The sequence below is a fragment of the Sycon ciliatum genome, chromosome 4, assembly GCF_964019385.1.
Source record: "Sycon ciliatum chromosome 4, ocSycCili1.1, whole genome shotgun sequence".
Taxonomy (NCBI): Eukaryota; Metazoa; Porifera; class Calcarea; order Leucosolenida; family Sycettidae; genus Sycon; species Sycon ciliatum.
In genome coordinates, this window is record NC_088646.1 from 40,660,011 (window position 1) to 40,685,117 (window position 25,107).

At 48.5% G+C, this 25,107-nt stretch overlaps 2 protein-coding genes across 2 annotated transcripts; both read left to right on the plus strand.

The window, feature by feature from the left end:
• Positions 1 to 3,697: 3,697 nt before the first annotated feature.
• Positions 3,698 to 14,353, plus strand: LOC135816182 (LIM and SH3 domain protein 1-like). Its single transcript, XM_065329580.1, has 7 exons — positions 3,698 to 3,855; positions 4,248 to 4,415; positions 6,798 to 6,892; positions 8,414 to 8,498; positions 8,795 to 8,924; positions 12,179 to 12,336; positions 13,294 to 14,353. The coding sequence occupies exons 2-7, from the start codon at positions 4,347 to 4,349 to the stop codon at positions 13,462 to 13,464; spliced, it is 708 nt and encodes a 235-aa protein (XP_065185652.1). The 5' UTR covers positions 3,698 to 3,855; positions 4,248 to 4,346; the 3' UTR covers positions 13,465 to 14,353.
• Positions 14,354 to 16,005: 1,652 nt separating this feature from the next.
• Positions 16,006 to 24,392, plus strand: LOC135816183 (cyanocobalamin reductase / alkylcobalamin dealkylase-like). Its single transcript, XM_065329581.1, has 4 exons — positions 16,006 to 16,315; positions 20,575 to 20,778; positions 21,903 to 22,155; positions 23,129 to 24,392. The coding sequence occupies exons 1-4, from the start codon at positions 16,250 to 16,252 to the stop codon at positions 23,479 to 23,481; spliced, it is 876 nt and encodes a 291-aa protein (XP_065185653.1). The 5' UTR covers positions 16,006 to 16,249; the 3' UTR covers positions 23,482 to 24,392.
• The last annotated feature ends 715 nt before the right edge of the window (positions 24,393 to 25,107 follow it).

The following is a 25,107-nucleotide window of genomic DNA, read 5'->3' on the forward strand; positions in this document are numbered from 1 at the left end:
AACAAGGCCATGCCTGTTGGGACTCCCCTAGTGAAATAATAAATACTACTACTACTACTACATCAGGAGTAGTCTCCTAACCCCCTAGCATAATGAGGGTCAGAACCGGGTGCGATACCCATATGGTTCAAATGGTCCGCAGGGACCGGGGCTCTGCCAACCGCGGAAGGTTGTAGTAAGGTCACTGTTTCCGAACACGGTGTCCTCCACCTTGTTTCATTCTGTCAATCTAACAATTGCGTGAACTACCGTACTGGCAATATATCTTGCCGCAGTGAGGTCATGAAGCGTTACATTGGCACATGTTTGCCGCACGCAGGGCGTCACATGCAAAGTCGCACAGGAGCCGTTACACAGGTTTCTATATTGCCGCAGTCCTTTTTTTTTGCCACGCGGTACACGTGCTTTCACAGTTTTCAGCCTTTGCAGTGCAAACTGCAATGAAAAGATCGCCGCACCCCGCCTGACGCGCGTTACGAACGCAACGAAAATTTGTCGCACTAGCCTGGTCGCGCGTTACGCCGCACCCCCCTGCGTTACGCGTTACGCGGCAACATATATTGCCAGTACGGTATAACAAGGTTTATCTAATACTGGTTTTTAACCAGTGTTAGGTTATATCATCATTTATCATGTATATACATGTACATGTACATGTACATGTATATACTTAGGTAAACAGCAGCAAGTTCAACTTTTACTTCAAGTCAATAATCCAGTCACTGATACCGCTCGTGCACGCTAAGCCGGTACCCGGGCCTCTACCACTGCCAGCGCAGCAGAGGTATCACCAGGGCGTCGTCAAATAGTATTTGACGACTGAGTCCCTGGGTATCACCCAAAGCCAAGGCAGACTGTAGTGGGTAGTAGGCGTTGAGATCAGTATCAAGAGTACAATAATTATGAAACTCGGGTATTGAGCCAATAACAAGTCTCAGTGCTCTGTCAGTTTTGTGCCTAGTTGTTGCACTTTCTGACTGTACATAGTATCTAGTTACAGTGGTGTAGAGTTACTCTTAACTCGTTTCCATATGTCCTTTTCCTTTCTACAATAATTACTATGCTTATCTCTTATCCTAAATTGGGCTTGAGAGGGCCGCGAATCAGAGCAAAGCCACTGCACCAGTGTTGCTCTGTTTCCATAACTTAAACTTTCCATACGAACTTAGAAGTTGCGACTTCGGCGGTAATAGTCATGAAGTTGATTGTTCCAACTGAGTCAGTCATGTGTCAAGATAAACTTTCCATGCCAATACAAAATGGCAACCCCTGGCCATATCCCTTGCCTTGTCTCAGTTTTATTGGCCGTCATCATGATGTGCCATGAGATAATGATATAAATACAATACAAATACAAATACATATCACTATGTAGTTACTATAATAATATAACCCAATACTACTACGAAGTATTTCAGAACTAGTGTTAGATCAACCTTGTTATAGTAAGGTCACTGTTTCCGAACACAATGTCCTCCATCTTGTTTCATGCTGTCAATTATTATTATTATTATTTATTCATATTTTACTAGGGCAGTCCCCACAGACCTATGGTCTTCTTACAGGGTGCCCTAGCCACGTGAAGATAGCGGAGCGAAATGCAGCAGGTAGGGATATGGTGCGAATCGCGGCAGGGAGGGCGTTCCATCGGTCAGCTCCAAGATTTGGTTGGTTGGTTTTTATTTCACTTCGCACATTCAAACGGGATGACGACCCAATAAAATGACGGCGAAGATAAGATACAGAGTGATAGCCAAAATACAATCTGGCATGGGGCCAATCTAACAATAAATGTAGTTACTAGTAGTAGTAGTAGTAGTGATCGTCCCCAGTAGTACACTGACTGTAGTACAATGTCATGTACTGTAGGCCCGGGGAAGTAGAGTGAAATTTGATTGCGATGCGAGCCATTTTCTGTGGCGGTGTCGTCCATTTTCGCAGAGCCTAATGACTATGTTAGGCTAGGTAGTGGACGACAGTGGGCGGAGCGTCTAGAACGGAATCGGAGCTGACATTGAAACGTAAACGAAAGGAGAGACGAGAGAGAGTGAGTGGAAGATTACAGTACCGATGGCCAGCAGCATTTTCCTTTCACGACGCCAGAATCGCCTGCTCGAGGTAGAAGCATCATGACCGCCATTGCGTTAGAACTTACGCTCCATGCGCCTCCGAGTCCGAGTTCTGAAATGGCGACAACAATCATGAGATGTTCCTTGTGGGTCATCATGGTCATGTAGGGAGTTTGGAAGAGTTTCCTGTTCAAAATGCCCGCCGTTTGTGCTCTTTTACACAAAACTCAAAAGCCTAAAATAATAATTAGGCTTTTATTTTTAATAGCAAGATAGTAGTATTGTAACAAGACAAGCGAAGATCAGTTTGGAAATGGAAACACGGAGTCGTACATAACATTCACAAAGTCATGTACATGTCTGTCCCTGCGGGAATTTGCGGAAAAAACTCTCGAAAACTTGCGCAAGAAATTGCGGCAGAAAGTAACAAAAAATGCGACGTAAACGGTGCGGAATGATGCAGAACTTGCCAGGAAATCGCGGAATTATTTGCAGAAAATTGCGGATTTGGGCCAAATCAGGAAATTTGTTGCATCGTATATCTACTACTACTAGTACTAGTACTCGGGAGTCCAGGTCGTACGAAACTCGTACTGTGCAAATAACCTACACAGGATCATGGAAAGGAACAGCGTGAAAAGTGCATAAAAATGTGAGATTATAGTGCAGAAAACAACAAAAAACGCGGGAAATAGCGGATTTTGCTGAAAATCGCGGGTTTGGGCCAAAATCGCGAAATTTGTTGCATCCGTGGAATCGCGATTTCCTGGAGGGACAGACATGTATGTGTAGTACCAAGAGTACATAACCCCCCAGAGTGTGCAACGCCTGATCCAGCTCTGTGTAGGGTCTTCATGGTCTTGGTCGAGCGGAATCGGATCTTTGCGTCATAATACCGTACACATCTGAGGGGAACCCGGGGAGTCGCGGGTACTCTTGGATCAAAAACAATGGTGCCCTGCCTCGAGACCGGCCTTGCGCTGGTGCGAAGTGTACGCATGACATCAGAAGATCCGATTCCGCTCGACCAAGACCCTACACAGAGCTGGATCGGCGTTGCACACTCTGGGGGGTTATGTACTCTTGGTAGTACAGTACAGTAGGCCATAGCCTAGCCTAGCCATCGTATCGATGCATCGGCAACTGGCTCAGTTATCACAGACAGTGGCTGTGCGAAGTGTGCGTAGAGTAGATCTACTGAGTACAGAGTAGTGATAGTATCATGCTGTAGAATCATGTACAGAGAAACCTGTCTAAGACGACCGCTCTAGTCTAGGCCTAGGCGCCTATAGTGTAGGGACCTCGACCTCCAAAATGTGGTCTCTGTTACCATGGTTACCAGGTGGTCTCCTTATCCAGGGTCAGTTGACTGCACCATGGGCATCCCTTGGTCCTGGTTCCAGTGGTCTTCTAGGACAGGTGGTCGCCTTGACAGGTTTTACTGTAAGTGGCGTGTGTGCAGTTCAGTGAAGACTGTATACATGTACTAGCCTCGCCTCACGAAAGCGCGCCTCCTGTTCCACAGATCTCTTGACTGAGTCACTGAGAATCAGATCTACCTGCACACTCGAGCCATAGGCCCGCATAGAGTCATACTCAGTTACAGTCAGTAGACAGTACACTGATACAGTGTTGCCTTGGTGTAGGCGAGTGTGATGTGCATGCACAGGCACAGGTCCTTGGATTTGGAACATTTTCGTAAAGGTTGCTCTGCTTGCTCCTAGATCCTGACGGTTTTGGTATTCCTTGCCAAATATCGGTAACTACCTCGCAGGAGTCAGTCACAGTAAGTGTCAGTGGTGCTGCAACTTACTTCGATGGTGTTCGCTTTGGAACAAGTGATGCCACTTGTTTTTTTCTCTCCCCCTTCCTTCCCGATCGTGTACAGCATGCGTTGCTTCAGTGCACGTTACTGCGTTGTTCGTGTGCTTGCGTTTAGCGACTGCAGTGCAGGGTGTAACTCTGTTGGTCACGGATGCCTTCATACTCGGTAGTTTATCGGGGAGGATAGGCTTTAGCCCTGCACTGCAAGCGTAGATCTACGTTTCCTATGCTGCGATTGCTAGTGTTGTGCTTATGTGTGCGTGCGCGCAGTTTGTACTGTTGATCGCGCGTCCCAATCTACATTGTAGCTTCTGTACGCTGGCCTTGCCGGTGCTACTCTTCCTTTGCTCTCAGGACAGAGAATTTGAAGACGTGTGGCCTCGCTGCGCTGTCAGATCAACTGCACTTTCCAACCGCTAATCGAAGCTAGCTGTCTTGCAGGCGAGAGCAAGGATGAATCCGCGATGTGCACGATGCTCCAAGACCGTCTATCCGGTCGAAAAATTAAATTGCCTTGACAAGGTGGGTACTGTGTCGTGTTATTGTTAGCGAAGGGAAAAATAGTTGATCTCCGACTTTTTGCTGTGGAGTAAGTATTAAAACAGGAGTTACATTACCTTGGACGTGGGTTTGTCGTTTGTTTGAAATGAAAGTGCAACATACCATACCAGCGCTAGACGCGTTTCAGTGACGGCTGTGTGATCAAGTGTCCTTGAGTACTATAGTACGATCTCGAGCGCTGTACAGTCATGTATGTCCACGACATGTGCGTTTCTGGTGGCGCTACTGCATGCTGATCAACACAAAACTGCGTTTTGCGCTTGTCTTCTCGCATGGCGTGTTGCGTGTTGGTCCTTACGCGGCCCGTCGTTGTCGTTGAATTTTCTTGTTCTTTCAAGGTTTGGTTTCCTACCACTAGGCAGTGGTTGTGCGTCGTGCAAATAGGTGCGACCGGAGACTCAATAAACGTTTGAACGCTCTCCTCTTCAAAGGATCTTGTTGAGTGCTTGGACAACACCTACCGTTTTACGTTGGTCTCTGTGGACGCTCCCCTGTACTGTACTGTACTGTACTGTACTGTTGTGCTATGTTGATCAATGTTGGTCAGCGGTCTGGCGTGCGCTCCACCTCGGCGTATCACGGTATGCCATGGGTGGCTCAGTAAAGTGCCACTTCGTTTCCGCTAGCCAAAAACGGTGTGCGATGATGTCGAAAGCAGCAGCAGCTACACGTAACGCTTGTCACAAGCATGTGGGTAGTCTGCGCGATGCTGTGTACAACGACAGGATCGATAGGAGCAGCGCCAGCAGTTGCTAGCACATGCTCTTACTAGTCTTAGTCTTAGTCTTAGTAGAGGATCGTAACGATGAAATGAAAGTCCCTGAGTCCCTTGGAGTTGGAGCGGTATTTTACTGGATTTTATCAGCCTTGCGGCTTGCCCCATGGCCCAATGCCCCATGGTCCAGGCCAGTACTATTACTGTACCATTACTGGATGTAATGTGCGAGCATGAAGACAAAACAAGTAGTTTCTGTGTTGTCTTGGCACAAATGTGTTTTGTGAATAGCAACGGTGATGTTATGGCCATCTTGTGTCATGTAGATATTGACTGGAGTGTTATACAAATGAGTAGGCTACTGTAATTGATGGATTGCTCTTGAAAGCGACCACAAACAAGTGTTTGTCACCTCCAGTAATACCAGTACGCAGTAGCACAGTCATTGCATCATGTACAGCATTTTGCAGTTGCAGCAGCAGTCCATATGTATTCCAGTCCATACCGCTCTGGATACACAGTCAGACTCAGTGGAAAGATCACTGGCCAATAACGACATCACTGCTTGCGTCTCCTTTTCATCACTGCATTCGTCTCCTTTTCATCACTGCGTTCGTCTCCTTTTCATCACTGCGTTCGTCTCCTTTTTTTTTGTCCATGTATCATAATCCTAGCTGGACATGAGATCACATGACATAATCCTAGCTGGACATGAGATCACATGACATAATCCTAGCTGGACATGAGATCCCATGGCGACCATATAGGTGTAAGCTAGTGATACAACAAACTGCAGTTTCCGGCACGAAATTTAATAAAAATTATTCACTCGAATACCAATTCAACAAAGAACGAATAATCGACTATTCCCCATGTACACTGAAGTGACTTCGATAACTATTATTTGCTCCTTGCAAAGCCGTCCTTTTTCTCCGAAATATCGCTTTTCTCGGCGCCGTAACCAAGACACTGTTGATACATGTACTACAGGTGGTGGGATTACTGTCGCAGCAGCTCTAAAACGTATCATCTGTGCCATCTGAGTATGTTTTAGCATGCCCATGACGCACCAGGTCTAGTGACATTTGCGTCTTTGAATTTGAAAGTTGCCGATCGAATATTCTTGGAGCACTGTTTATAATAGATCGAATGAGTTTGAATACTGATCACATGTTGTTACATGATGATTCAACTTACATCCCTAGTTGTCCCTGCTATACGCACAATGTAACATATTCCACACAGCCTCTGTGTGTGTGTGTGTGTGTGTGTGTGTGTGTGTGTGTGTGTGTGTGTGTGTGTGTGTGTGTGTGTGTGTGTACTCGGTATTGAGTGACTATTGACCCTATTGGAACATGACGTGGTGATGGTGGTGGTTGTGATGGAGGTCGGATGTTCGAATATTGATTTATCCAACTGGATCAAAAGGCACGTGTACGACGGAGTATTGTAGTATTTCGCGCACCGTACAAGTGGTTTGAAGCCTCTGGTTGAGGGTAGATCATTTACGATGCATCACTTTCTCTTGGGATTGGCCTATAAGTCAGCTGTGTGAGCACGTTTGCTTGGGATTTTACAGCGTAAGTTTGAAATTTGTGTAATTGTTTGTGTGGTGTTGCTAATTGCAGACCTGGCACAAAGGTTGTTTCAACTGTGAAGTATGTCAGCTGAAACTGACCATGAAGACCTACAAAGGATACAACAAGCTGCCCTACTGCAACACGTAAGTCCACTCTTCGATACCGGCACTGCACTGAAGCCCCGGCACTGCACTGAAGCCCCAGTATAAAATACCCTCGGCCGGAGCCAGGTCCTGAGGGGTGGTACGGCCCCCGGTCGGCCGCAGGGCCGCTCACTATCCTGTGCCCAATTTCAGCATCACAAGAAGATGCATGTCTATGCATCATGCCTTTGTTGCCGGTACACACTCCACTTGTGCCATGCATCTAGCTAGCACAGTACCGTAAAAGTCCGTAAATAAGGACCTGCCCGAAAGAAATACCCCCTTCATCCTTTTGGCTCTGTCTGTTGAAGTCAAGTCAAGCCCGATAAACATACTGCCCGAAATAAGTACCGGTACGGTGCGCACATGCAGCATGTAGCATGTACATCTACATGAATTCATGAAAATGACCTCTCCACTACACACAAGTCAGGTCCGAAAGTTAGTTCGTGCCCGAAAGTCAGTACCCGCCCGAAAGTTAGTACGGGTGTGGTCACTAAATTCGAAAGTAAATACGTACTTATTTACGGACTTTCACGGTAGTCCTCACTGAACAAGAAGAGCAGTCTATGAGGGGTAACACACAAGTGGGCAACATATTTCGATAGTCTGTTGGTACTTTCACACATACAATGAAACCTGTGTAAGCTGACCGCTCAAAGGACCTCACAACGTGGTCCCTGTATACAGGTGGTCTCCTTATCCAGGGTTCGTTTGACTGGAAATGGCATCCCTTGGTCCTGGTTGCAGTCGTCCTCTTGGACAGGTGGTCGCCTTATAAGAGTGGTCACCTTGACAGGTTTTTACTGTACATGTAAAGTGTTAAATATGGTATGGCCAGGGCTATGCCAGGGCCATGCCAGGGCTATGCCAGGGCCATGCCAGGGCTATGCCAGGGCCAGGGCCATGCCAGGGCCAGGGCTATGCCAGTGGTGCAAGCTCTGCCCTGGATACAATATACTTTGGAATACAAGAGTGCTATTCTTGGGGACCATGCATTATGATGTACCAGTCATTTGACTTTGGATATCAAGGACAGAGCTTGGAAGCCCATGGACGTACGTAATCTACGTTGCACTGTGCATGTGCTAGCCTAGCCTGGCTGCAAATAACGGGCTCCACTAACTACAAAACCACATGCGCGACACAGCATGCCGGGCTCAGCAGCGCACTATGTGCACACAGTGAACCTGGCTATTTTTCTACCGCCTTTCCAAACTGGGTTTGTCATTGTGCAATGTACAAAGTCAAAGCGGCAGTGGCAGCTTTGTCAAATTTATAACGAAATGTTGCAGTTTGTGTTGAAGATGGAAATGAAATAAATTTGAGGTGAACATGCGATTAGAACTGAGTATGTTGGCAGTGTGAGTGGAGATTTCATTCGTACATTATCAATGTGCTGTCCGTGTTGTTTGACTGCCGGTACATTGGTACACCATAGGCAGTGTGAGGGGAGGATTCATTCGTACAACCAATGTGTTGTCTGTGTTTTTTGACTGCCGGTACATTGGCACACCACAGGCACTACCCAACAACCAAGTTCACAGCGGTAGCCGACACACCAGAGAATCTTCGCCTGAAGGGCCAGACGGACAACCAGAGCCAGGTACGGTAGCGACTTTGCTGCTGCGAGTGGCGGAATGTCTGGCCTGCACGGCTGCTTGCACTCTTCCTGTACATCCGTTTTCAGTCAAGCAAGCATGCGTTGACACCATTTCGCACAGCACAACAGTGTACGGAAAGTCACCGATAGCATGCCGACATACTCAGTATTGTACTATTCGTACTCTAGAAAATGCAACGCACCTCCTGTTCTCTCACCCCACGTATAATTGTGTGTACTGTACATGTATCAACTGCTGTTTGTTGTTTGTCTTCATTCATACTGACAATGCTGTCCAGGTGAAGTACCAGTCTGGTTTCAAAGAGAACCTGAAGCAATTCCACTCGGTGGCAAACGAACCTGAGATGGAGCGAGCACGAATGGTACAGAAGCAAGCCAGTGGTACGGCCTACACGGCTTCACACAGAGGTAGGGTTGAACCCTGGGTGTAGAGACCACCTCCTATTAGAGACCGCCTCCGGGTAGCTGATCACCTCCAATTAAAGACCTCTAATTGGAGACCAATACTCGCTGTGCAGTATGACTACACTAGCCACACACACGCACACATACACACACACACACACACACACACACACGCACAATGTTATCACAGTAACCAATATGGACCATCGGTGCATGTACGGAGTTGGAAAACTCAATCTCCAGACAGCTGGCTGTTTCCACCTTGTTAGATCTCATCAGCAGAGCTCAGAGTTACTGGCTAAACCAATCACAATAAAGTCTAATGAACAACAAAGCATGTTTAAAAACTGGCTCAGAGTAAGATAACTCAAGTTGAGTGTGCAGACTATGCGCTTAATGAGCACGGTGTTAGCTTTCCTGATCATGCCATTTTATTGGCAGGGCAGGCAAGATTCCCATCACAACTGTAGTGTAGTGTAGTATAGTACAATTCCGGTGATCTGTACTCGTGTAGTTCTGTTCTTGTCTGGAGCTGTACCTACACGTACGGATGAATTGTGTTGAGTGTACGAGCATGTACTTGTGGGTAGGGCTGCTACAGGTGCCAACAAGGCATGCTGCAGTGATGGTCTGCCACTATAGAAACTTTTATTAGAAAGACGGCTTTAGTACGTTTGTCGTTTGAGCACTCGGGGGAGTAATGTAGATGTACCATATTATCGCATACTAAAGCCGGGCTTATTTCTGTAGAGACCGTGGCACATCCTATGCACGGCTGTTCCCAAGGGGGCGATCTAACAATATGGCGGCTTTTGTGCCGTTTTTGACAAATCCCAACAATATTTTATAATTTGAAGGGAGTTATTACATTTTCACATCAAAACCATGATGAACCGAATTTTTTGTACTTGCTGACACACGCCGATTGTCGCCCCCTCGCCTCGAAAATATTATGGTGGGGAAAGAGATTTAGAACAAAGGAAAATAATAACATTATTTGACAGGAGAGCTAGAGAAAGAGCTCAAACGAGATGGAAGGCCGAGAATAGTTCGGATAGGCCAGCAAACAAAATGCAGAAGAACACGTATACTTTACTGCAAGGATTTCCTCTTCCTGCTGACTGGACGGAGCAACTCGTGTTGTGGGAGAGTTGCGATCAAATGGATCTGTGCAACAGACTTGAGGCGCTGCAAGGGATTGCGGATGGCCTCGTAGTGTCTCCTCAGTTCGTTGAAGCGGGCGCGAATTCTCTCCGCACTCCCTTGCTCTGCGAGGAGACTAAGACCAACGCCTCGCCACCTGATGGACAGCACAACATTCATCTCCAACATGTGCAATTTCGGCGTGATATGAGCCGAGCTGCTTACTGACGATAATATCTCGGCATGCGGCCATAAATGTCTCGATCAAGCCTTCTAGCTTGGATATGATGGCCTCGTCCGTAGGCCTACAGTGGCTGAAGTGGTAAGCTGTCCATGCTCTTCGTACCAATCAACGTACACCGTGATGATGTCGATGAGGCTTGGGAAGTACACGATGGGTATCATCTCCATTGTGCCACGTTTTGATGCCATGGGTATGCTCTTGTGTATGTATATTGTGGTGTTTGGCTGGCAATAAATGCTCTGGCTTTGCGCTCAGATTCCATGTGCAGCCCAAAGCAGCCAAAGGTTCAGCTTTCTGACTCTGTTCCACGGGAGCTGAAGATCGGCTTTCAGTGCTAGCAGTGAGCCCTCGCCTAGGGCTATTGGTTTCAAGCCAGCCTCTTTCAGAAGCTCCTCTTCTTCTGCCCCATGATTTCTCAGACACTTCGAGCGAGCCACTTCCTGTACCCGAGCAGCCTTCTGGCCACCTGACGCTGTCATCTGGGCTTGCTCCAACACAAGAGATCTGCGCCGCATAGTCCTTGGACTTGCATCGGCAGACGATTTTTCACGCACAGTTGTGCGCGTGAACGTCTGTGGCCTGGCCTGGCTTGGCCTGGCCTGCCCTGGCCTGGCCTGCCCTGGCCTGGCCTGCCCTGGCCTGGCCTGGCCTGGCCTGGCCTGGCCTGGCCTGGCCTGGCCTGGCCTGGCTGCCTATTTTCACTTGCAGTGTACCATCTTGAACTTTGGCTGTCACAAGGCGGCAAGTTGAATTGTCGGCCACAGAGCCTTTCAATTTGCTGGGGAAGCAGTGAGGATGGCAGCAATGACTGTGAAATTGCTGGTAATTCGTATTGGGGTAGATTCATTGGCAGGATTAGATGTACACTTTGACACATGAACTTGCAGGTTTTCTAGCGTAACAACTGCTGGGCATCCACGAAGAGCTGGTTCATGGAAGCCACAGTGGCTGGACCTGTTCCCAAGCAGTTGGCAGAACAGGTCGCTTGGCTTTGCTAGTTCTGAAGCGTGCAGTGTATGTTGGCAGGCTGGACACTGTGCACCATTGGTGAACGCCTGGCATATGCATTTTTGCACAAAATACTCTAGAGCAGCATGGTGACTGAACACCGTTGCTCGGCATGCTGCCGCAGATCATGCATTGTACTGTGGCTGCTGCACTGCTGTCGGCAAATCTTGTCATCGTCAACTCGCACTCTGCTTGATAATCAGGTGCAGATTTGGCATGCTCCTCACTTTCAGGTATATCCATGCCATTGCTAGATGCACATGCACTGTTACGGCTTTATGTCATTTTTGCTGCTTCGCTTGCTGTTTTTGTCTGTTTGCTTGGTCGACCACCCTTCGATTTTTGTTCAAACTTGGTGCAGACTGTGCACTTCACAGGTTCCTGTGTCTCCCAACTAAATGTTTGCCCCTTGTCCACAACCACCACCACAGGGATTGAAATTTTCTGTGCTCTCTGATCTCTTCAACTTCAAGACTCTTTGACATAGGGCACAGATGTGTGGTGGGTGAAAGGTTGGGTCTTCACTGCTAACATCAACACAGAACACGTTTTCGAGGGCTTTATTGTAGTCAGACACTGGATATCTGGTCTGTTGGGAACACACAGTAAATTGTGCACCTCCAACACGGCACACATGCTGCAATTATGCTGCATGGTCCTCCATGTCGTACAATGCGTTGCAGATGTGTATATCTCTCACTGGAAACAGAGAAAAGAAAAGGCCCATCGTATTCGAAAGGACTTGAGAAAATTTGTTTAGGATCCAGATCTTTTTACAGGCAACTTGTTTGCTCAGCTGAAGCAGCTGCTTTTATCTTGGTTGCTCGACTAATGGGTCTATTTTGTGTGCTTGTTTGCTTAGCTGAAGCAGCTGCAGTTGATGAGCAGCGAAGCCAGCCGTCCTACCAGCCCCAGCACCAACAGCACCACCAGCAACCACAACCTGTGGTGCCGATGCCCAGCCAGGCTCCAGTACCAGCTGCTGCAGCACCACCTCCAGTAGCTAAGAGCAATGTCAAGGTCAGTTGAACACTGAACACTTCATGTACAGCGAAACCTGTCTAGGACGACCGCTCAAGGGACCTTCAAAATGTGGTCTCTGTTACCAGGTGGTCTCCTTATCCAGGGTCATTTGACTGGAAATAGCATCCCTTGATCCTGGTTTCAGTGGTCTTCTAGGACAGGTGGTTGCCTTGACAGGTTTTACTGTACTCTGACTCTACTCTATTCTAGTCCACTCTGTACGGTACTGTCACCATCAACTTGCTGTACCTATGGCATTAGCCAGCATCCACTGAAAACAGCAGTAGTGCCCCCCCCCCCCCCCCCCCCCCCGAAGATAGGCTGGTTTTGATGAAGTGCCAGAGACATACCTAATGGTAGTCGCGTGGAGAACAGGAAGAGTAACGTGACAGCGGGGGTGAAGGGAGCGTGGACAGAAGCAACGGCAACGGAGTCACTGCTTGCGTGTTGAAAACTCTGAATTTTGAAAGCCAGGAAAAGTGGACACACTCATACTTCATTTATCCATGCGATCCGGGACAGGGCACTGTCCAGAACTTTGAATTGTCCGTAACTCCGAATCACATACCTTTTGATTGGGAAAGGCTATCGATATGGCATGTTGCGTCACTCTTTCCACCAAAAATGCCAAAAGAGTAGTAATATTTCCACTAAAACTTGCCCAAAGGATGCCCGGTAGATCGAAGTGCCCGTAACTTGTCCGGATAACTGAGGTGCGAATGTAGGTAACTATAGAAATACATTCTTCTTGCTACGACGTGAGATGCACTTTCAAGTGTATCATGTACTGTACCGGTGGTGACAGTGCACGGGGTCATGGGGTAGGGGGTGCGTACATGCTGTTTGTCTTGCACAGCACGGAGGGTGGGTGGTTACAGCGGACTTTACGCAACATATTGTTACCTTGGGCGTTGATGAGAATACTTCCTTGTTGTGATGTATTTGCTGTTGCAGCGCTGGAGAGCCCTGTACGACTACAGTGCGGCAGATGAAGACGAGGCTGGCTTCAACGAAGGTGATTTCATCCTTAACGTTGATGTGATTGACGAGGGTTGGATTAGTGGAACCGTGGAGCGCACCGGACAGAGTGGTATGATGCCGCGTAACTATTTTGAGGAGGTCTAAATGTTGGCAGTTACATAGAGTACAAGAGCAAAGGAAGTAGTAACTGTTTGCATATATTGCCAGCAGCCCCTCCCCTGAGTCAGCAAGTCGCTATGCTTCTGCGTATTGGTTTCGTTTCTCCCTCGCATTCCACCACATCGCATCCCCATCATTTTTCTTGTAGGATTTTTTTCTGACTGTGAAATCGTGCCCGACATACTAGCAATCCTATTTCCATGCCATCTCTCGCGTCGTCATGTGTAGCAGCATTGTGAGCTGTCGGTCAGCAACAGATGTGCCGTGTCATTTCTATGCCAGTTCGATTTCTTATGTTAGCCACATTTCGGCCAATCCCCGGCTGGCACTTTCCTGGTTTTGAACGTGCCGAGGTGTGTACACTTTCCAATCGGTTCTTTTTTCCCTTTTCATACCATATTATGTAGTGGAAGTATAACACTGCGATTCCAAGGGGATACATGATGAGATTTACTGAGCGACTGGCTGTGACCAGGTAATCCCGGTGCATGTACTACTGAACTGTGGCCAGTGACACGCATATAGCAACATGCACTCAAAGGTCTTGTAAGTTAGCATGGATCATGTCGTTCTGCCTTGGATGTCGGTCTGCCTTGGATGCCGTTCTGCTTTCGATGCCAACCACTCTCTGACTACTGCACTGGCCGTCATCACGCTGGTTGCATAATGAGTGCTGCGTGCCGGTATCACCCCTTCTGGCACGGTTTTGATTCTTCACTGCTGTGCATTCCCCAAGCTCAGTGTAATTGCTTTGCTATGTCACGGCGGTGGACATGCTGTCACGATCGTCCTCGCAGTCTCGGCGGCAGTTTCCACGTGTATCGTTCTATTCGAAACTGTCTCATTTTCTTGTTCACTTTGACTTTCGATCTGATTGCTGGCGGCTGACTGAGTCTGTGCGTGTGAGTGTACGTGCGTACATACATGCGCGTGTGTGTGAATGTGCGTATGCATCATCAGTGCATGTCTGGTCTTGTTGATAATGTAGTACAGATGTTGTTGACGGTTTGTGAAGGGGAGTGCGCTGCAGTGGACATAACATTTACATGATTGTACTGTAGTTGATAAGGCCATTAATGATAGCTTGCATACCGTCCTACCGGTAGGACCACGGGTCCTACCGGTAGGACCCAAGAAATCGAGCTGCAAAAGTGCTTTTGGTTGAGAATTTTTTTGAAACAATTGTTGAGATGAGGTCTTTGTCAGGCAAAGTAATGGCGCAAAATGCAAGGCTATGTCCAGTGCATTGCATATGCGCAATTTTATCGATTGTCAAAATGGCCGCACATAATCCTGTCGGTGCGCTAGCAACTTTGTCCAAAGTGAATTTGGACCATGGCACATCAATTGTGGTGAGGTCCTAATGTTTTTATTAGCTTGCCAAGGCCGTGGAATGCATAATTCTATACTCCGTTTCCATGGTTACCATGGGTTGTTACCATGGAATTTCGTAGTATGCCTTGTGCGATCACGTCTAAAATTCGTGAACTCCTTCATTAGCCCCTTAGCAACAGTTTAGGGTCAAGTTTTAGGTCAATGTTAGAACAGAGGCCATGCAGCATGTCTGTGTATGATGGTCCTACCGGTAGGTCCTACCGGTAGGACCGAGGTCTATGCAAGCTATCATTAAGGGCGCCAATCCTATACTAGTACATGTACTGTAGCCTGGCAAAACTCTGTGCCCAGCTAGCCTGATTCCGCCTACATTAATTTATGCACGGAATGATACGGGGGAAGTCTGATCATGTCAAGCAACAACTAGCGCCACCGATAATTCTCTCTCTCTCTCTCTCTCTCTCTCTCTCTCTCTCTCTCTCTCTCTCTCTCTCTCTCTCTCTCTCTCTCTCTCTCTCTCTCTCTCTCTCTCTCTCTCTCTCTCTCTCTCTCTCTCTCTCTCTCTCAGGGACCTACGTAATCTGAAGCATGATCAATCTATATTATTTGCATTTGTGTAATTTCTGATCTTCTCTTTCTCATTTCTGTTGCATTCTCAGATGCTCCCATAAGTCTATCATTCATAGTATGCCCCCTTGGCCCGCACAGTCCATGTCGATTCCGAGACCGAAATGGTCGGAGGAGTGCACTGCGCCTGACCAGCACAGCTCTTGTAGCACCTACTACTCCTTTGTTGTCTTTGTCTCTTTTATTACCCCTATTACTTTGTAGGGATGTGCACATAGTATATATAAAAAAATAAATAAAAAAAAAGAAGCTGGAAAAAGTCATGTCCAAGTCGCCAACCTCCTGTAGCTCAGCTGTGACATGATACATCTCCTGTCAAGACAAGAGTTCCTGGCTCCTGTTCATACTGCATGTATAGCCTCACCAAGGCAACCAAGACTCCAAGGCGTTTCGGAATAAAAACGTCGCACACTGAAACGAGACCTTTTCGCTTTCAGAGTCGTAGATCTACCATACCATTATACACGATGCACCACACAACACGCATGTGACAGTCCAGAAGAGGGGAACCCCCTCAAACGATTCAAACGAGATCCAGCCAGTTTTCCTGTTCTTTTTCGCCCCAGCATGCTTTTCCTCGCATGTCACGTTGTGCATTTCATGTCGAACTTGTACTGTAGTGCAGGGCAAGAGTCCCGTTGCCAGGCTTTGGCTTTATCTTCTATTCCTGGTTATCCCGTTTGCCCAGGCGGTGAACAGCGGATAGTACACAAGGAGTCCTAGAAAGCTGCTGATATTAATTCGTGCGTAAATCTACGCTGGGCCAGGATCTAGGAACAGTACTCGTGTACTGTTGACGTTTGCCATCATGGACGTGGTGAATACGATTACAGCGTTGCTGTCACCATTTGGGTACGAATGCTCTCCATTCTTGGTAAGCGACGCTGGCTACGTTGTGGAAAACTCGCCCACTATCCAGCAGAACTGTTTCATGTGCACCATATTGTGCTGGGCATTGTGTGAGTTTTCATTTGCTAGAATTTCGACATATTAATTTCGACATATTAAAGGTCTCAGCTCAGCGTCTCAGCTTCCTCGGACCAAGACCATTCGAATCAGCACCGAGAAGACTACAACTGGTGAAAATTTGATTTTAGGGTATACTTCCCCTTTAAGGCAAAAATTAAAATTTCACCAGTTGTAGTCTTCGGGGTGCTGAGTCGAATGGTCGTGGTCCGAGGAAGCTGAGACGCTCCCTTCCTACTTGAATCCCAATCGAACTCGCGCACTTCCACCGAAACTGGGTGACTGCGCCCTACGAGATGGGGATTTGTATGCAAAATGTCACTAAAAGCGCCATTTCGTTCTTATAAAAGCACTGATGACCGCGATTGGCCCATATGTTGTAGTCTTTTGGACGCTGAGTCGACTGGTTTTGGTCCGAAAAGGCTGCGATGCAGCGTTCCTCCTTTATTCCCAATCGAACATGGTTGAACAAGTGGTCACGTGCTCCTGGGTGCCCAAATCACCTGGTCACCACGCCAGCAAGTGACAACTTTCACACCAAGGTTCAACTCGAGTTCAACTCGAGTGACAGGACTGCACCCAAAAAAGGTCAAACAGGCTAGTAAGTTGTACCCTGCAGGCACGGTGACCAGGTGACTGGCGTACGCAGGAGCACGTGACCGCTTGTTCAACCATGTTCGATTGGGAATAAAGGAGGAACGCTGCATCGCAGCCTTTTCGGACCAAAACCAGTCGACTCAGCGTCCAAAAGACTACAACATATGGGCCAATCGCGGTCATCCGTGCTTTTATAAGAATGAAATGGCGCTTTTAGTGACATTTTGCATACAAATCCCCATCTCGTAGGGCGCAGTCACCCAGTTTCGGTGGAAGTGTGCGAGTTCGATTGGGATTCAAGTAGGAAGGGAGCGTCTCAGCTTCCTCGGACCACGACCATTCGACTCAGCACCCCGAAGACTACAACTGGTGAAATTTTAATTTTTGCCTTAACTTCCCCTTTAAACGTACCTCCAAGGGACGTAGGGACGTAAAATTGCACTTACAAATGTATATACTTAGCCGAATTACTTTTATCCGAGGTCAAATGACTAATAAAATAGTTCACATGTACAGGGTTTTTTTCTTCAAATTTCAACATGTTCACGGTAAAAGAAAAAAAGAAAAAGGCCCAACCCTGCCTTGCCAGTTACGTGGACTTATGGGGGTCGCCATAGCAAATGATAAAACTTAAAAATGCGTATGTTCGGGCTCTCCACCTTCTCCGTGAAATAATAATACCGTAAAAGAAAACTAGAGAGAAAAAGAAACAAAAATGAGGAATAGGAACTGGTTTGGGAACCACTTGCAGTCAGTTATACAGGACAGCGGGTCTTGGCAACGGCCAAGGTAGCAGATGCATCCGCCACATGCACATCACTGACGCGCATGGGGCGTCGCCGAGCACCACGCAAACAAACCATGCTGGAGCGAACCAGAGCAAAGCCAAGTCGGCAGCGAATCCACGCGATTACTCTGTTGTACGGCTCCTTCGTCTTGTCGGACAGGAGCCCGGCAATCCTCTTATAGCAGGCTGTTGCCAACTTGCCCATGCCGCCTGTTGAGGAGAGAACGAGAGGTGAAAAAGTTGCATGTTCGATCTCTCGAACACGCTCCTCATAGCAGCGGCGTTTCTCCCGTTCGTGGCGCTGGTAGCAGGAGGGTACTGAGGTGGAGCGATTTGAAGCCGCGGAAGGGTTAAATACCCGTACGTCGAAGAAAGTGCGGTCAAAACGCCCACCCCAGACACCACTCGCTGCTATATCCAGCCTAGCCTGGGGGTCCGTTATGGCAGAGCGGTAGCGGAATGCTTCCCCAGTTACCGGCTGGGGGTAGGGTTCAGTGGTGACGTTGTTGGCGACCGGTTTGAGGAGACCAGCCGTTACGTCCCGTACCCCGTGCCTCAGTGAGGGAAACCCGCCCAAAGAGCACGACAAGGCGTGGGCGGCGGTGAACAATGCACCACACGGGCAGCTCGACGGAAGGTGGACTGGCTGTCAGCCATAGCGGAGCGCAAGGCCATCCCGGAACTCACCCTTCGAAAGGGCAAAGCCATGGGCCTTCAGGGGTCGACATGTCAGCCAAGCCGACGCACCCTTCTCCGCCACCAGACCGACACAGAACTGGATGTCAGCGTTCTTTGTCAGGATGAACTCTTTGGCTGTTTGGGCCGTTGATCTGCGGGTACGGCTTGTCGCCTCCCTCTTAGTGAACCATACCAGGTCCAGCACATTGCCTATCTGGGTGTCCTGGTCCAGAATCTTGCGGACGAGTGCCGAGGTGATCTCTGCCGATGCCTGGCACTGGTCGCCCAAGGTGGTGGGGTCGACTAAGCCGAGGCCTCCTTGACGGCATGGGAAAGCAAGGACCCTTCGCTCAGGTGGGTTTACCGGCTTACCGCACAGGGCAGGAATGAGGACATTAGTGATGGTGTCTTCCAGCAGGGCAAGATTTACAGCAGCACACTCCACGACTCGGCAAAGGAAGGACCAGCGATGCTTTAGGCCTTGTGTGAATGCTGCATAGGCAGCCTGTGGGTAGGATTCGGCAATCTTGGCCAAGGACAGGACTCATCTTTCCACTCGCTTGCCTTCTGGGATACATAGTTCTGGACGAACTCCGTTGATCCAAGTGCGGCACCTAGAAATCGGTGGCCGTCGGTGGTAATGTGCACACCAATCCCTGCAAAGGCGTCCTCAGCTTCCCTCAGGTGACCGGCCTTGACAGCCAGGACTGATTTATCAGCATTTGCGACGTACCCATACACCGGTCCTTTCTGTCGCAGAATATTCCACCAAGCGCGTAGTCGTTGGACTCTGCCGCCCGCGGAGGAGTCATCTGCAAACCACATCTGGATCGTTCCCTCAGCCGAGAGAGCACGGATGAGAGGTAGAATGCTCAGCGCATACATCGGCATCGCGATGGGATCACCTTGGGTGGTGCCCTCTGCCGACATGATGACGCTGCCCCCAACAAACAGCTTTGCAGGTTGTCGGAAGCTGTTAATAACGACTGTCGCCAGAGATGAGCATAGGTGACGCATGTTGCGCAGGCATGCTTTCCTGTTCAGCATGTTAAATGCATTCGTGGCATCCGCCATTAAGACCGCTTCAGTATCCTCCTGGTTGAACGCTTGCTGCATTTCATGTATCGCCACCTCAATCCCGCAGTCCTGGCCTGCACACAGTTGAAGGGTGCCTGCTGCCTCTTGAATATCCTCACCAATTACGTACAGGATGGCCTTGCCCACCACTCTCCTCATCACCTCGCCAATCCCAATGGGTCTGACCCCCGGGTTCTTGTTGAGGGGGATGATTCGGGATGCCAGATATGCTACTAGTTACCATGGTTACAGGTCCTCTCAAAACAGTCTACTGTATGCCATGTCAAGGGTACTGTATCGGAGTTTCGCAGCTTGTAGTGAAAGGCACTGGTTCCAATGGCGAACTGAGTCTCGGGTTAATAGAAGCTGAGCCGCCGTCTGGAAGTTCAGGCTACGGTGCTGGCATAATGACGTCATACTTTGAAGTAGTTTGAACATCATAGAAAAGCGTCCGACTAGTGACAGTGGAGAGCTGCTAGTTGCCAATTCCCTACCGGCTCCCACACTAAAGTGGCAGTTCCTCGTGCTCCCCCCCCCCCCTCCCCTTCACCCTCCCGCACACCAGTTCCATCTACATTTTGTCGTTTGCGGTTCAATTAGTAATTTGTCTGAAGTATAGAATGAGTTCAAACTCCAGCACATGCGCTCTCTGGCCGACCTCATACACATCAGCAACACGACTGCAAGTAGTTGTAGATATTGTTGCCTGATGATTGTGTAACAGCATGAAACTTTGAGTAGCGACTAACTAGCCTTGATTTCCCTTGTTCTGTGTATTACGCTCTGCCTCCGCCATGGTGTTGAGCACTGACAGCACACTGGGTGCATCCTCCGGTAAATATTAGCAAATAAATGTTTCCCTTCGTACAACTGTTTCAACCAGTCAGCCAAGGTGAACGCATGTGGTGGAGTTGGAACTAGTTCTTTGATCAGCAGGCCGAAAGTTGCCGCTTACCATCCTATTGTTTGAAGTATGGATGATCCATTCTATTTCACATTCTCCATGGTTTTTTCTTGTACTTCTGTAGATCAAGTGGTATAATGAGATAGTCAACCAGCGTTTCCAGTTGTCATTTGAAGCCAATACGCTGGCAGTGAGTGTGATTAGTGCACCAGATATGTTTGAAAAAGCATTTCTACCGTTTGTGCAGTCATCGCGGGACATACTGGCTGCTAGCGGCCAGGACCCGCTGGATGAGTGCACACGGCATTGCTTTCAGCGGATTGTCCAGGTGAGTACATGTGTGTGTGTATGTGTGTGTGGGTGTGGGTCACTTCAAACAGCTGTGTGGTGGATACCAGGCTAAAAATAGTGGCGGTCAATTCATCAGCCTTGCAAGCTGTTGAATGGTGTAATCCCAGCACAAGTTGCTATGTCTAACATAGCTGTTCGCTATCATCGCTTCCGCGATGGGCATGTCTGAGGTCTGAGGTGGGTGTGGGTGTGTGCGTGTGCGTTGTGTGTGCTGCATGTTGTACTGATTTATAGCGGGCTTGCACTGTGAACACGGCACTCTATCTTATTATCTTTAAAAGTAAGTACCCAGCACTCAGCACTCAGCATGTGTAATCATGTGTAATCATGTGTAATCATGGGTCTAACAGGGCATGCGTGATTTCCGTGCAATGAATGAGCTCTGCTTGACCGTCAAGTTTCACATGCAGCCTGGAAGCCCAGCTGGGGGGGGGGGGGGGGGGGGGCTTAAAATGTGTAAGTGGAGCTGACATTGCAGACCGTCACATGCTAGTGTATGGCAGTATTGTTACATATAGAATGTCGCCATACGCACCTGTACCCAGAAATCCATGTACATACAGTGCTGTTCACAGTGTGTGCAAACTTCTGAAAAATGCTTGGCATGTGTACAACTTTCAAGTGCCCTGGAGATTTCTCGACGTAGGAATTTCTAGAGCCACCGAAACGGAAAACTTACGTAGGGTAGGAAGACAAGCGTACGTAGGGTGTACGTAGGAGCACGTAGGGTGTACGTAGGGTGTAGGGTAGGAAGACAAGCAGCATGGAGAAATACTGTATTATGGATTTTGAAGATGACTTGTGCTCAGAGGCAGGGCAGGTTTGGTCCCATGGCTGTTTGCTGAAACTAGGTTTTACGCTCTGTGCTATTGCTTTTAAAATGAAATCTCTCTATGTGTCTGTTTCTGTGTGTGTGTGGGGGGGGGGGGGGTCTTTCTCTCTCAGTCTCTCTCTCTCTCTCTCTCTCTCTCTCTCTCTCTCTCTCTCTCTCTCACTCACTCTCCCTCTCTCTCTCTCCCCCCCCCTCTCTCCGTCTCTTTCTCACACACTCTCTCTCTTTTGATATTGTCACTATTATGTTACCTTTCCTTTGTTGCTCAGGCAGATCTACACTGTCCAGGTGTGGAGTGTGAAGTGATCTTCGACTTCGATACGCTGCCTAGCGGTCAACCCCGTTGTCTTGTTCAATCCGCTGGTCACGTTAGCGGACAGGCACGCTACTACCAGCGTGCCGACGTCACTGAAGATGAGGCTGGGCAGATTGGATGGGCCAAGGAGAAGCGTATCTACGGTGCATGCGCGCATTCCAAGTACGGTGGCTGGTTTGCATTCCGAGGTGTGATAGTGCTGAAAGGTAGGGAGCTTGGTGAATCGGAGTGTGGGGATTTTTCAATTTGAATTTGCTCAATGTGTGAATATGTTGGCTGGCAGTCAAGGAAGTCAGTCAACTGATGTACGAGCGGCTCGTACTGTGGCTGACTCTATCATTCTAGAAGCCGCAGCGGCGATGTATGAGGACAGCTGTGCTTTGAAACCGCTCTGTTCCTGTATACTGACCCGAAGAGTGTTCAAATTTAGAGTACATGTACTGTGAAGCTTGGATATACGTACACACCAGCCGTCAAGCAGAACTGCCCTCAGAACTGCCCTCATATTATACCTTATACAGTCAGACCTCGCTTAACCGCACACATCCGTTTTCCGCAATAAAATATCCGGATAGGCGAGGGAACCGGATAATCGAACACACGTACTGTATGTATGCATGACATGTGCTGTAAATCGGTGACCAACGATTTTCTTCCGGATGGCGAGGGTTCCCGATAAAGGAGGACCGGATAAGCGAGGTCTGACTGCACGCCACTCTAGCTGACCACGGCGTATTGGACACAAAGTGTTTGTTGCGGTCATTTTCTGTCGTTCACTGATGGTGCTGTGGTCATTGCCGAGGTGGCTATAACTTATATCAGTTATATGCATATGCAAACCTGGGTGTAAAGACGATTATGGTGGAACCTTATTTTCAAGAGTATATGCCGCACTTTGAACACTCAAAATGTGCCCAAGAAAGAGGGGGGGGGGGGAGGGGGTGCGGCGTATACTCCCATGATCAAATTATCGGTGATAAATAGGGTAGATGTCTGTATTTCGTGGCAAAAAAAATGGGGATGCGGCTTATACTCCGGAAAATATGGTATGTAGGTTGCTACATGAAGTCTCCAGTTCATGCTAGTGCTATTCATTGTGAAGGGTGGTGTTGACGGACTTTGGTTGCGACTAAGGTTGCTGTATGTCGCTAAGTTGTGTCCTCTGTGTTTCTCACTCAGGCTTGCAAGTTCCCCACCTGCCGCGCGTTCCACCGGCCGATGTCCTGCAGACGGCCGATGAGCGTTTCCGCTTCCTAGACTTGTTCAACCATCACTGGCAGGATGGACGGTTCCGTGACGTCCCGCCCACCGTCATAGCACGCTACTCACAACAGCAGATTGACTACTTCAAGACGGCGCCGAGAGAACGTCACCAGCTGCTTGGCCTGCCCGCTCCCCGCTCAAAGTATGACCTCTCGGACAGCAGTAGCAGTGATAATGATGATGAGAAGGAGGATGACGGGTCAGCGGATGGAAGCACCGCAGCACCGCGTGCCAGTAAGCAAGGCGGAGTGACTGCGGCTCACGGCTGAGCAGCTAGCTCGTCACTGCAACACTACCACACTGTCATGTAGTAAGTGTGTGTGTTTGTGTTTGGGTGTGCACATATGCTCTCAGCCTAACCAGTGTGACAGCAACCTAGCAGTAACAGCAGCAGCCTATGAGAAATCAGCTTGCAGGTAATTGCCAAACGGAACTCGTAGCAATGATCTGCAACTCGTCAGCTATTTCATTCAGAGAATGCTTTAGCCACATGTGACTACGTTCAAGTCGGGCAAGAATACTGTCATCAGTCAGGATCAGCGAGGTATCACTGATGGGGTCATGCCATGGTGCCCCAGCTCTGCGCTTTGAATTGAGCCATGCAGTATCACAACCTGCACCAGTCGGCAGTCGGCATGCACTGTACGTGGTGTCTTACGCGTTTGCACACTGCCTGGTTGCATGCACTGATGTACTCTGTACACAACTACACATGTACTGTGCTCAGGATTTCCAGTGCCAGCGGTGCTTGGGAGAATCGCTCCCAGTGCGCGGCAAGTATTCAAGCTGTGCGGGGTACCTGTACAGGGGGGCCCTGTGCAGCGGGTGCAATGCTGCCAGCCCTGCCAACCCTGGCTGTACGCCGCATGGTATAACCTGCTGGTGAGAGAATACATGTAGGCATGGTATAACCTGCTGCAGTGCTGGTGAGAGAATATATGATACGGTACAACTAGTCTACATGTACATGGAAATCACTGGACTGGTCAAGTGCTAGTGTTTTATTTGTACAGCATAGAGCTGTGGGGCTGTAGCATTAGCATGGCGCCCGCCATGTTGCCAAGCAAATGAAAGCTGCAATGCCTAGTCTGCCTGACTGTCCTGCATTAATTTTGTTCTCAGTCTGCCCACTCACTGTCATCAGTTTGACATTTTTGACCCAATCACTGGGTTACTCTGGGTAGCAGTGTCTTTGTGTGACCATGACATCATCACAGGTGACCATGACATCATCACATGTGACCATGACATCATCACATGTGACCATAGCAACATTTGGGTCACCGACTCACCGGTACAGTACAGTGACTCCTATCTGATTTGTATACACCTTTGGCCCTCTGTCAGTCTCGTGTCCCCACAGGCTGTCCATGCTTTGCTCAAGTAATAAGTGAAACAGGAGAAAGACGAAATGTTACGAGTTATGACTAACTGTCCACCAACGTAACCAGATCTTGTACAGCTAGCGAGTGCGACAAAATGGCACAAAACTGACAAGGAGTACTAAGACATTCGGCGACCTGACACCTAGCTCCAACACTTCTCCAAGGCGCAAACCAACAACCTTCCAACTTGGAAGGCTCAGGTTCGGAGAGGTCCAAGAGGGGAAGGAAAGCGCAACGAAGAGAAGCACGAGCTATGCATCACGGCAACAATGAATGCCGAAAGTTACTGGATGATGACGAAACTAGAAAGACTATTGGATTTACCGGCCTTACTACAACTCGACGCAAAGCAACAGACCACCCAACTTGGGAGGCTCAAGTCTATGTAATAAACGTAGAAAGCACCTATACGGCGAAACGTACGTCGTGTGGAACGACTTGTTATTGTACACAACTAGTCCATCATACTAGTACATGATAGTGGAGTTCAGTAGGATGTTGACGTTTCGG